Genomic DNA, 13,031 nt, shown 5'->3' on the forward strand with positions numbered 1-13,031 from the left:
TTAAATTCTACTGTATTTGTCACTATTTTATTATATTTGTTGCCCTTGTTCTTTGTTATTTTTCCTGTCTTCTACTCTTTTTCTGCCATTTACGGTTTTTATTGAGCATTTTTTATTTCCTATTTTCTCTCCTTTCTTGGCATATCAGTTGTACCTCTTTTTTTACTTTTTTAAGTGGTTGCATTGGAGTCTACAATATTTATTTACAATTAATTCGGGCCCACTTTCAAATAACACTACGCTGCTTTGCAAGCAGTGTGAGTATTTGTAATAACAAAATATTTATTTCTCCCTCCTGTTTCTTGTATCATTTATTTCTCTTCGACACGAGTATTATAAGTGTGTGTAAACACACATGCAGACATAAGCATAAAATGATCAGATACATTATTTTAAACGGTTGTTTCTTAAATCAATTAAGAATAGCAAAAATAAAAGTTTTAAGTGTACTGCCATTCCTTCTCTGATGCTTTTCCTTTCTTTCAGTAGATCTGAATTTCTGACCTATATTATTTTCCTTCCCTCCAAAGAACATTTTAAAAACATTTCTTGCAAGGCACGTTTACTGGCAACCAATTCACTCAATTCTTGTTTGCGTGAGAAATCTTTATTTATTCTTCACTTTTGAAGGATAATTTCACAGAGTACAAATTCTATATTGGTAGGTTTTTTTTCTGTCAACACCTTAAATATTTCACTCCACTCTCTTGCTTACATTTTCTTTTGAAAATTCAGATGTAATTTTTTTTTTTTTTTGCTCCTTTGTAGATAACGTGTTTTTTTCCCTCTGACTTCTTTCAGGATTTTTTCTTTATCTTTTATTTTATGTGGTTTGAAAGTGCTATAACTAGTTGTCATTTTTCTGGCATCTATCCTGCTTGTTGTTCTCTCAGCTTCCTGGATCTGTAGTTTGGTGTCTGACAATAATTTGGAGAAATTCTCAGTCATTATTGTTTCCAATATTCCTCTGTTCTTTTCTATCTTTTCCTTCTAGTGTTACCATTACATATATGTAATTGTCCCACAATTCTTGCTTTGAAGTTGCCCTACAATTCTTAAATATTCCATTATGGATTTTTATTCTACTTTTTTTTTTTGCTTGCTTTTCTTTGGTGGAGGTTTCTGCTGAGATATCCTCAAGCTCAGCGAGTCTTTCTTCAGCTGTGTCCAGTCTCCTGATAAGCACATCAAAGGCATTCTTCATTTCTGGTACAGTGTTTTTGGTTACTAGCATTTCGTTTCTGGTCCTTTCTCTTTGCTTACATTGCCCATCTGTTCTTATATGCTGTCTAGGTCATACATTAAAGCCCTTTGTATATGAATCATAGTTGTTTTGTATCCCTGGTCTTATAAATCTAATATCAGTTGCCACATCTCAATCTGGTTCTGTTGCTTGATCTGTCTCTTCAAACTGTGATATTTTCTTGATACCAGACATGGTGGACTGGGTAAAAAGAACTGCTGTAAGTAGGCCTTTGGTGCTGTGGGGGCCATGGGGCCACGAGTGTGCTATAGTCCTGGGATCAGATCTCCGTCTTTCAGTGAGCCTGTGCCCCGGCCTGTGAACTTCCCCAGTGCTTTTCAGTTTCCCCCACTTCTCTGTAGGTGAAACAGGATGGCTACAGTGGGCTGAAGTTGGGTATTTCCCTTGCCCCAAGTAGGTAAAGCTCTGATAAAACCCCAATGAGGAGCAGATGTGGTGGCTCAAGCCTGTAATCTCAGCATTTTGGGAGGTGAAGGCAGGCAGATCACTTGAGGTCAGGAGTTTGAGACCAGCCTGGCTAACATGGTGAAACCTTGTCTCTACTAAAAATACAAAAATTAACTGGTTGTGGTGGCACACACCTGTAATCCCGGCTACTTAGGAGGCTGAGGCAGAAGGATCGTGAAACTCCATCTCAAAAAAAGACACACACACACACACACACACACACACACACAAAACCCCAGTGGGTGAGGCTGTGGATAACTAGTTTCTCCTCTATGTGGATCTTGTTAAGCACAGAATGCTATGGCATGTTTCACAGTGGTCCCTCTTCCTCTCCACCCGCCAGAAGCACTAGTGGGTTTTTCTCTGATATTCACTGTGAAGATAGGGAGCTCCTTGAGGCACAATTTACAAAGGTGCGGGGCCCCCCAGTGACTGGGTCCCTGCAGTTCTTACCTCTCAGGCTGTCCACACTGAACCCCCAGCATGCATCAGGTACAGTTCAGGCTCTCCTAACCCACCACTGCTTCCCACAGAAGCTGCTGCTCGGGGATTTCTGATATTTCCCTGTTGATCTCTTCAGTTTGGGGTGCAGCGGTTTGCCCTGTGACCTCAGGTCTCTTACAAATCTAAGAAGAGGAGTTGTTCTTTCAGTTTGTTCAGCTTTTTTACTCGTTGTTAATATGGAGTGGTGACTTTCAGCTTCTTGCATTCTAGACTGGAAGCTGGACGCCCCTCTGTTGGCTGTCTTGATTGAATGGTGTGTGTGCCAACACACCTTTAGCAACCACCTCCTAATGACAGTTACTGTGGCGGCTATATTTAACTAAAAGCCCCAGGCACTGTTTTATTTTATTCAACTCATCAAGGAAGAGTTGTGTTATTTACATTTTTAGCCTAAATGTAGAAATTTACCGTGTGCGTGTATCCATGGTCCCAACTGTTGATGTTCTTGTGAACTATGATCCTGCCACCACAGGTATCTGTCCCTTTCACTGTTGCATTGCCTGCAAATCAACTTTCTTTACAAAAGAAAGGTAAATTTTTGATATTTGGTTTTTCAACATGTAAAAAAAAATTCAGAGTGGAAATATACATGTCACTCAGAAGCATAAGAAACTTGCATGCCTCTTGCTTTCTTCCTGAATTTGTTTTCTGGTTTATAAGACAATTCTATTACGAAACTATTAAATACTTGTTATTCACTGAGATTATTTTAAAAATAGGAGAGAAGAAAAAAAATTTTAAACAAAAAATCGTAAAATTAATTATGACATTCCACTTTACAGACACCATGCAAATAACTATCAAGTTCACTAACTAAATTATGGTACATTCATATAAAGGAAGGTCACTGTGTAGTTAGTGAGGGAGATCTATATGTACTGTTACTAAATGTCCTTTAGACTAAATTAAGTGGAAAACAGCAAGATACAGAGAAATGTGGTGAGTCCACTGCCGTTTATATATTTTTAAAAGGTATATATGTGTGCATATGTACATGTATGCATGTATACATACTTAGGAGAATGTCTCTGTACTTCTGGAAGACTGTGTAAAAAACTTCTTGGCTGGGCATGGTGCGCACACCTGTAATTCCAGCACTTTGGGAGGCTGAGGTGGGAGGATCACTTGAGCCCAGGAGTTTGAGACCAGCCTAGGCAGCATAGTGAGACCTTATTTCTACAAATAATAATGAACAAAATTAGCTGTGTGTAGTGGCACACGCCTGTGGTCCCATCTACTCAGAGGTGGGAGGATCACTTGACCCTGGAAGGTCAAAGCGGCAGCAAGCAGTGATCATGCCACTGCACCCCAGCCTGGGCAACAGAGCAAGACCTCGTCTCAAAAACAAATAAACAAGCAAAAAGAAACTTACTATTGATTGCTTTGTGGAGGGTAAACAAAGACAAGAGATCAGGACTGGGATTTGTTTTTTGAATTTATTTTATTTTATTTTATTTCATTTATTGAGATAGAGTCTAGCTCTGTTGCCCAGGCTGGAGTGGAGTGGCATGATCTTGGTTCATTGCAACCTTCACCTCCTGGGTTCAAGCAATTCTCGTGCCTCAGCCTCCCAAGCAGCTGGGATTACAGGCATGTGCCACCATGCCCTGCTAATCATTTTTTTTTTTTTTTTAAGTAGAGACAGGGTTTTGCCATGTGGGCCAGACTGGTCTCAAACTCCTGGCCTCAAGTGATCTGCCTAACTTGGCCTACCAAAGTACTGGGATTATAGATGTGAGCCACTGTGCCTGGCCTGTTTTTTGAAGTGTGTGTGTGTGTGTGTGTGTGTGTGTCTGTGTGTGTCTGTGTGTGTGTGTGTCTGTGTGTGTGTGTGATGGAGTCTCGCTCTTGTCACACAGGATGGAGTGCAGTGGCACAATCTCAGCTCACTGCAACCTCTACCTCCCAGGTTCAAGCAGTTCTCCTGTCTCAGCCCCCTGAGTAGCTGGGACTACAGGCACACAACACCATGCTTGGCTAATTTTTGTATTTTTAGGAGAAAGGGGTTCGGCCAGGCTGGTCTTGAACTCCTGACCTCAGGTGATCCGCCCACCTCAGCTTCCCAAAGTGCTGGGATTACAGATGTGAGCCACTGTGCCTGGCTTGTTTTTTGAATTAAATATTAACATTTCTCTCTTAATTTCCATTATTTCTCTCCTATAGAATTTTTAATGACTGAGTGTATTTCACTGAGTGCACAATACCATACCTTATTTAACGCAGTCCCCTTTTGCTTTGCATTTGTCTCTAGTTTTTCTCTAGTATAACAAACAGTGTAATGAATGACTTCAGTGACAAATCTCCCTGCACTCTTGATTTTTCTTAGAATGGAGTTCCTAAATATGGCATTGTTAGCTCAGAGGGCGCACAGACTTCCAAGGCTTTGATGTTTGATAGGAATCACCAAACTGCCTGCCCTACATTTGTATCCCCACCAAAAATGGGAAAGTGCTGTTGTGTGTGTACTGGCCAGCACTGTGAGTTGGTTTTGTATTTCTCATTGCTAATTTGACAGGCAGATGGAAGAAAAGGGGAATCTTCCTGTTTAAAACTGTATTTCTTTGATTATTAGCCAGGTATGCCATTTTAATATATGTTTAATGGAAATTTGCCTTTCTTCTTTCATGAGTTCCCTGATTTTTGGCCTTGGCCTATTTTTCTCTTAAGGTATTTGTCTGTCTTTCTACTGTTTTTTTTTAAGTCTTTATATAGTAAAGAAATTAAGCCTTTGTCTCTCATGTATTCTGCAAGTGTTTTTCTAGTTTGTTTGCCTTTTTTTGTTTCGCTATTTTTAACATAGAGAATTTAGTTTTGCTGCAGCCAAATCTTTGTTATCATACCTTGAAATACCTTTCCCAGTTCAAGATTAAACATCCATTCATATTTTCTTCTTGGACATTCAAGTTTAATCCTTATGGAATGAATTTTGGCATATATAGTGGATTAGAGAGCTAATTTTATTTTTTTTAATGATTAGCCAATTTTAGTCTCATTTTCTAACTGATTATTGCTGGTATATGAGAAAGCCAACGATTTTTATGTATTTATCCTAAAATTGGCAGCCATTCTCCAATTCTTATTTATTCTAATATTCACTTGCTTCTATATTTTTCTGGGTAGACAATTATCTACCCTTCTTTCTAATATTTATACTTCTTGTCTTATTTTTCTATGTATTTGGCTCTAATTTCTAGACCAGTGTTAGATACCAGTGTGGGTATCATGGTATTTTCAAAAGAAAGAGAGAGACAAAGGAAGGGAGGGAGGGAGGGAGGGAAGAAGGAAGGAAGGGAAGGGAAGGGAAGGAGAGGGAAGGGGAGGGAAGGGGGAGGGAAGAGGGAGGGAAGGAAGGAAATTTGATTATTTTCTTTTTATTTTATTTTATTTTATTGAGATGGAGTTTCGCCCTTGTTGCACAGGCTGGAGTGCAATGGTGTGATCTTGGCTCACTGCAACCTCCACCTCTCATGTTCAAGCAATTCTCCTGCCTGAGCCTCCCAAGTAGCTGGGATTACAGGAATGCACCACCAAGCCCGGCCAATTTTGTATTTTTAGTAGAGATGGGGTTTCTCCACGTTGGTCAGGCTGATATCGAACTCCCGACCTCAGGTGATCCGCTTGCCTTGGCCTCCCAGAGTGCTGGGATTATAGGCATGAGCCACCATGCCTGGCCTAATCCAGTATTTTCTTTTTTGTTTTTAATTTTTATAAAATTAAATTTCTGTCTCATGATATTTTGCCATTTGACAGCTCTAACGTGTGGGAAGCCTTTGGTTACCTTTCCCTTTGTGTGATCAGGAAGCCTTAGGCCCTTAGGCTGATCTGAGCTGGGCCCGTCATGGCTTGGGCCTCTGCTGGTGGTAAGCTGGAGAGGCAGGTCGGGCACAGAGTTCCGGGGCATTCTGTGGGCACCTCCCCCAAGCCACTCTAGTGCCCTCGCAGTGATTAGAAAAGCCCCCCATACTCACAGCTGAGCTTTGCTGGAGGGACACTCTGCTAAATGCCCTCAGACCTGAGGCTGACTTTGGGGCCGTGTGAAGTGATAGGATGCTCTCACAATGCTTTTTATATTTTCTGGCCTATAATGTCAGTTGGAAAAAGCGGCATGGTAAAGTCATAAATCTTTTTGGTTTGGGTGTTTTTGAAGCTGGGAGTTTGGGAGAGAGGATGGGGAAAGCAAGGGGTATGATTGCCTCTGGTGGCCCCCACTCTCTCCTTGTTCTCCTGGGAGAGGGCAGTTTGGAAGAGGTATGGGAGGAGCTTCCCAGCACAGAGCCAGCCCTCCTTCCCCCCACGTGTGATCCCAGATGGGCTGTCCAGCTCTGTTAGATCAATGCTGCCTTACCTCGGATGGACACCAAACCATGTGGCCCCTCAGCTCCTGGTGAAGCAGTTTCTCTGATGATTTCATGGACCCCACCAGCCTAAAATATCTCTCCCTTCCACCCCAAAAGAGGCCCGCAAGTCCCAAATTGCTCCTTTGCGTTACGGCATCAGAGGCTCCTTGGAAAGGCGGGTGGCGCGCTCAGCTCTGACGGGGGCTTCTCCTTGACGCCGCTCTTGGCTGTCTCTTCCTTAGCCTGTTAAAGTCACACATGGGCCAGCTGGTCTACCAGAGAACAAATAACGGGGGGATGTTTAGGCAGACAGGCCTTGCGGGGGTTCCATTATGCACCTGGCTGCCGAAGGAAGGGTGATTCTGGAGGAGGGAACAGAAGTTTGCCAAAGGCCCCTTGGGGTGACACCCATCTTGCCCAGGTCATTGCTGTAGTGGCCTTGTCCTCCCCCCCTTTTTTTTGAGATGGAGTCTCACTCTGTCACCCCAGCTGAAGTGCAGTGGTGCGACCTTGGCTTACTGCAGCCTCCGCCTCCTGGGTCAAGTGATTCTCCTGCCTCAGCCTCCCCAAGTAGCTGGGACTACAGGCACATAGCACAATGCCTGGCTAATTTTTGTATTTTTAGTAGAGATCAGGTTTCATCATATAGGCTGGTCTCTACCCCCTGATCTCAGGTGATTCACCTGCCTCAGCCTCCCAAAAGTGCTGGGATTACAGGCGTGAGCCACCGTGCCCCGCCCTATGTCCCTCTTGACACTTGTGGCAGCTGTTATCTCCCTCCCTGAGGGCTTCTCTCTGGTCACGTCCCCTTGTGGGTCCCCATCTCTCCTCAGCCTTTTTCTCTCCCTCCCTCCTTCCCACATTGCCCTGCCATCCACCTCTGTGTCTCCTGGCACCTGTGACAGTGCTCTGAGTATTTCCTTCCTCACTGACTGCCCGTCTCCCAGTCTTGGCTCCCCCAAAAGCCCGCCTTTCCTCCTTGCTCCCTGCCTCTTCCTTTCTCCTTCCATCTGTTTCCACTTTGTGCACTTATACTTGGTATTGTTTAATATTCTAAAGAATTTAAGAGGGTTATTGAAAGCTTTATGTGCCCATGACTCTAAATAAATGTAGTTGGATTGGGTTATTTTTTTGTTCTTGGTTGGAGCCAGAATCTTAAAGCCTTTTATACTTAGCTGAATTTATTTTTATTCCAAATATTTTTATTTCATTAAATAAATAATAGGAGTTGCATTTTCAAGCCCTAACTCTATGGTACATTGCCAGGCTGTCCCATTTGGGGCTCTTTGCAGCTACAGTCAATAGTGTCAGAGAGGGCACTGGCTGGGCACAGTGGCTCTCACGCACGCGATGGCTCACACCTGTTATCCCAGCACTTTGTAGCCTGAGGCAGGCAGATTGCCTGAGCTCAGGAGTTTGAGACCAGCAACATGGTGACACCCCGTCTCTGCCACAGAAATTAGCCAGGTGTGGTGGCGCGTGCCTGTAATCCCAGCTGCTTGGGAGACTGAGGGACGAGAATCTCTTGAACCCAGGAGGCGGGGGCTGCAGGGAGCTGAGATCATGCCATTGCACTCCAGCCTGAGTGCCAGTGTGAGACTCCACTTCCCCACTCAAAAAAAAAAATGAAAGAGAGGGTGCTCCTGGGTGAAGATGTCAGATACCTGAAAGGATAATGCACTCTTCTTGGACTCATTCCTGGGAATCTCTTCCAAGCCTCCACAGTACTAACTAGTGTCTTGTTTCCTTTTGCGCTGTGTGTGTGTCCGCATGCTTGTGTCCACGGCGGGCCCGGAACTGCAGGACGAGATTCTGACGGTGCTCAGGAGAGTGGATGAGAACTGGGCGGAAGGCATGCTGGGAGACAAGGTCGGGATCTTCCCGCTCCTGTACGTGGAGGTAAGTCCGCGCCGCACTCCCACACTCGCCTCCTCCTTGCCCACCCATGTTTCACCACAGTGGGGTCACCTGACCTTGAAGCCCTTTTTCTAAGAGAGAAGGAGGCTCCTCCACAGTAGCCTCTGGCCAGAGAGCTGCCATGTGTGGGTTTTGATTCACATCATGGGATCAGTGCTGTGAGCGCTGCCTTGGCCAGTTTTGAATGGGCTGCCACAGGTCCGGCTACAAATCATCTCACCACATGGGCAGTGGCGCCAGGGCCCCCTTGTGCACCTTCCCCATTTTCTCAAGGGACATCTGCGCCTGGCACCCATACTTCTGAGACTCCCCCAAGTGCCACTGTTCTTATCTCACCAGCGCCAGAGGGGAAGAACCTATCCCAGGGCAGCATTTTCCCTCCCACTGCACACGGTTCAAACGGAGACGTTGCTGGCCATCTGCGAAGTCCTCCTTGGACTCTGGGTTGTTGGGCAACTCCTAAGGTGCTTTGAGGCTAGGTCCAGACCTACTAATTTCCTTTCCCTTTTCTGTAACTAAAGGACCAGGTTTCTAGTGAGTATGTTTGCGGTAGCTGCTGCGCGGGGAGCATCTTAGCACATGTATCTTCAAAACACCTGCTAACCACGGGCGGTGTGTGTGTAGGAGTATTTGCCTATGGCATGTTTGTCTGCCGTTTGTCAGTGCAAGGCCACATGTGCACACTGTGAGCTGACCACATGCTTTCATCCGGTAACCACCAGCATCATCCCATAAGAGTGGCTTCAGTGAATGCTTCCTGAGTGCTTGCTGTGTGCCAGACACCTGTAAGTGCTTGTTCATTTAATCTCAGCAACACTGGCATATGAAAACCATGAATGCCCCTGCTTTACAGATGAGCAAACAGAGGTGCAGAGAGGTTAAGTAGCTTTCTCAGGGTCCCACAGCCTAGGAGTGGCAGAACCAGGGTTTGAGCACGGGCCTCTGGGTCCTAGACTCAGCCCTTTGCTCTCCTGCCCTTGCACCACCTCCTGCCTCTACACTGTCTCTGGGCTAATGAACTGCATTTTACTCAGCTCAGTGCTGGGCTCCATGTGCCCCCCTGCCCTGATCCACTTGAGGGCTTCAGAATTGACACCAAAAACCCACAGGTGACACAGGCAGCTTTGCCACACCTACCATGCAGTGTGCAGATACTTCAAGATGTTTGTTTAAAACATCTGTCAATCCCGCAGTGCCTATAGGATAAAGTCCAAATGCTTTAGCTTGGCATTCAAAGCCCTTTGCAGTTTGGCCATAGTCTATTTTGCAGCCTCTCCTCTCATTTCCTTCCCTCTTCCCCAAATAGTCTGGACCAGTGGTTCTCTCTCATTTAGCTTGGATGTGCTGCCCCGGCCATCTGAGGCCCTTCCACAGCAATGGCAGATAATTCACACACACACACACACACACACACACAAACACTCTCTCTCTCTCTTTCTCTCTCTCTCTCTCTCTGTCTCTCTCTGTCTCCTGTAAGGTTCACAGCACTCTGTAAGTTTCCATGTATTTGTGCATTTGCTTCAGCTTCTCTGTCCTGCTGCTTAAGGTCAAAGAACTTCATGCGTGAATACCACTTAAAGTGTTGTCTAGAAGTCAGAAATCTGAGTTCTCAGACATTTTTACCTGGCAAAACTTTTTCTCTGGGCAGAATCTTATTGGGATGCCCAACATAGACATGAATATTCACAGAACCATCATTACGATGGCCCCAAACAGCATACCACTCAAGTGTGCGTCAGCAGTGGGCTGGCTGAGGAAAACGCGGCATATCCACGCAGTGGAACACTCTCCCACCCTGGGTGTGAACAAAAGAGTGATGCCTTTAAGGACGTAGACAAATCTCCAAGACAAATTTTTGAAAGAAGCCAGACTTAAAAGTCTATGCCGCATGGGTTTTATTTGAGATTCAAAGGCAGGCAGAACTACTCTGCTGTGACAGAAGTCAGAGCAGTAGTGACCCTGGGGTTTCTGACTGGAAGAGGTGAGGAAGTTCTGGGCTGCTGGAATAGTTTGGCGTCCTGATCTTGGGAGTGGCTGCACAGATTATGCGGCTGTAAAATGGTGTCCAGTTAGGGTTTGTGCACTTTTCTTTTAACTGCAATTTCAAAAGCTAAGAGCAGATACTACAGGGCAGGTAAGATCTTACCAAGGCAGCTGGCAGTAGCGCCGGCAGCTGAAGGCTGCATCGGGCCCCTCAGCCCCTCCTCTGGAAGAGGCTGTCAGGCACCATCGGGAGTCCGTAGGTGGGTGCAGGCCTGAGACCCAGTCCAGCAGGCTGTTTGTAATCTCTTCCTGGTTCCGCAGGCACAGTCAAAGCCAAACTGGGTAGTTGGCCACATCTGTGCCTTCCTGCTGCATGACTGCCCGTGGGCCTGAAAAGCCCCATTAAAGCCCTCCTCCCTGAGGGCCATGGGGGGGGCTCCTCCATCGTTCTGCCCCACAGCCCCGCCTGCTCCCACACCCACTCACAGGTTCTGCCTCCGCTCTTGGGCACAGTCCCTTCCGCCCATCTGGATAGGAAGGCCTGGACTGTCCTGGAGGATCAGAGATACAACCTTCTGCTTAGCATCCTTAGGCAGGGGCCCCACTCCCGCTCCTGCGCCTTCCTGAGATGCCTGCCCATGCCGTGCTGGGCCCCACACCACACACCCATAGGCTGACGTCCTCGACTCTGACACAGGCTCCCAGGCTCTCCACAGCCGCTGAAGACCGGCCTGAGCAGATGTTTCCTGGGACTTTTCATTGTGTATATATGGACTGCTTGCACCGCACATACCACATGCATCCTGGTGGATTGGAAAGTCACGGTTTGGCCCAAACTGCTTCCCTCTGGGAGGCCGCAAGGCATTTGAGGTGGGAGCTTGGGTGTTTGTAGGGTTCCTGAGAGAGTCAGACCCATCTGCCAGGAGGGAGCCTGACTCACTGCACAGGCAGCCGGCCCAGTGCCCAGTGAAGCTTGTCCCCTGGTACATGAAGGAATGTGGCGGACTCGTCACCTCACGCTGGAGGGTTTCTTCTTTCATGCTCACATAAGCTTGGATTGCACCAAGTTCTCCTCCACAGCTGCTCCACCTCGGACCTGCAGGCACTTGGCAGGGTTCTGCACAGCGCACAACTGCCCTGTGGGGCTCATCAAGGGACTCTCGCCTCACCTGGCCTCACCTAGTCCCAGCTTCCCATCAGCGTGGTGCAGGCCATGTTGCTAGGCCCACAGTGGACCTTACAAAGTCAACTAGAATGTGCCCTGTGAACTGCACAATGCTCTCCCTCCTCAGTTGTGTCTCTGCCCGGGGCCGGCCAGTGGCACAGTGAGCCAAAGGGCACACACCTGGCCTGAGGCTGGCCTGGCCTTGCACTGGCCTTTCAGAGGAGGCGGGCCCTGCCCTGGACATACCTACACTTCCTCCTGCTGCTCTATAGAAATAATCATCTCTCCACAGCCCCTGGCACCCAGCTGCCACAAGCAATCACCCATGAGCTGGGCCTGCTGCCCGTAGGAGCCGACCCCATCTGTACTGTGCTCACCGGAGATGCCTCGGCCTCCCTCCCTGCCCAGCTCTTCTGCCTGTGGCTCCGGCCACCGTCCTGTGCCCCGGAACCTGCCTCCTTGTCCTTTTCTCCCATCCATTTTGCAAAAGGATGCAAGATACTCTCCTGCAGCCATTTTCATTGGCTATACTCATGCCAGGACTGAGGGCACGTCTCCCTAACACCCGGTTGTCAGATGCTGGCTGGGAATCACCCCTCAGGACACAGAGAGGAGCAGGCCGGGCCTCTCACCCTCCAGAACACCAGTCCAGTGGATGGGACAAGAATTAAATCCAAACACTCCACGGGATCTTCCTTCTGGGTCTTTAGTCCTTGAGGTGTTTTAGAATTTCAGGAAGCGCTTGTTCTGTGGGGTGTGAGGATGAGCCAATCTGAGGAATTCCTTCTCCCCAGTGGGTCAGGGTGGTATGAACTCGGAGGGGGATGGCATGGGAGGGACTCCCTCGTCCAGAGTTCTCCCCTCTCTGTAGCATGAGCGCCAGCCGTGAGTACCCCTGTAGCCCCCTCTCTTTTTGCACAGGGTCCAAGCTGACCTACTTGGGGTTGGGTCTCAGCCTAGCCCTTGGCCGTTCTCGAGAACAGGGCGCATTCTTCATGGGCCCTGATGGCAAGACCATGAGCAGCCCATGGGCAGTTCAGTGCGATATGGGCTTCAGAGCAGACCTGGCTGGGCCCAGCTTATCCTACATCACCCGCACATTCAGGGTGTGGCCTGTGGCCAACTCCTTTACCTTTCTGAGCCTTAGATTCCCCCCTCAAACAAGGGCAGTGGCAGACGTCATGGGGTAGCCATGAAGCATAGAGAAGATAAGAACACACAGGCTGGGCTGGCTGAGGTAGGTGGAGAGCGCTGTCCCATGCTGTGGTGGTGGTATAAATGTTAGTGGAGTGAAAGCTGCTCCTCGGTCCATTCCTGTGTTGATTGGAGATCTCTGTGTCATTCCTGAGCACTGAACGCATTTGGCCTGGTGTGGCTGAATGGGCTTGAAGGCAGAGCAGTTTCCTGCCTGGGT

At 47.4% G+C, this 13,031-nt stretch overlaps 1 protein-coding gene across 1 annotated transcript in view; it reads left to right on the forward strand.

Annotated features, from left to right (window-relative positions):
* Positions 1-13,031, forward strand: part of SH3RF3 (SH3 domain containing ring finger 3) — a 360,308-nt gene that overhangs the window by 223,072 nt on the left and 124,205 nt on the right. The window contains exon 3 of the mRNA XM_032263040.1: positions 8,356-8,451. Coding sequence (XP_032118931.1) covers positions 8,356-8,451 — 96 coding nt within the window. The remainder of the gene's footprint in view (positions 1-8,355; positions 8,452-13,031) is intronic.

This window comes from Sapajus apella, unplaced genomic scaffold, assembly GCF_009761245.1.
Source record: "Sapajus apella isolate SASKATOON/1434 unplaced genomic scaffold, GSC_monkey_1.0 scaffold134, whole genome shotgun sequence".
In the NCBI taxonomy this organism is placed as follows: domain Eukaryota; kingdom Metazoa; phylum Chordata; class Mammalia; order Primates; family Cebidae; genus Sapajus; species Sapajus apella.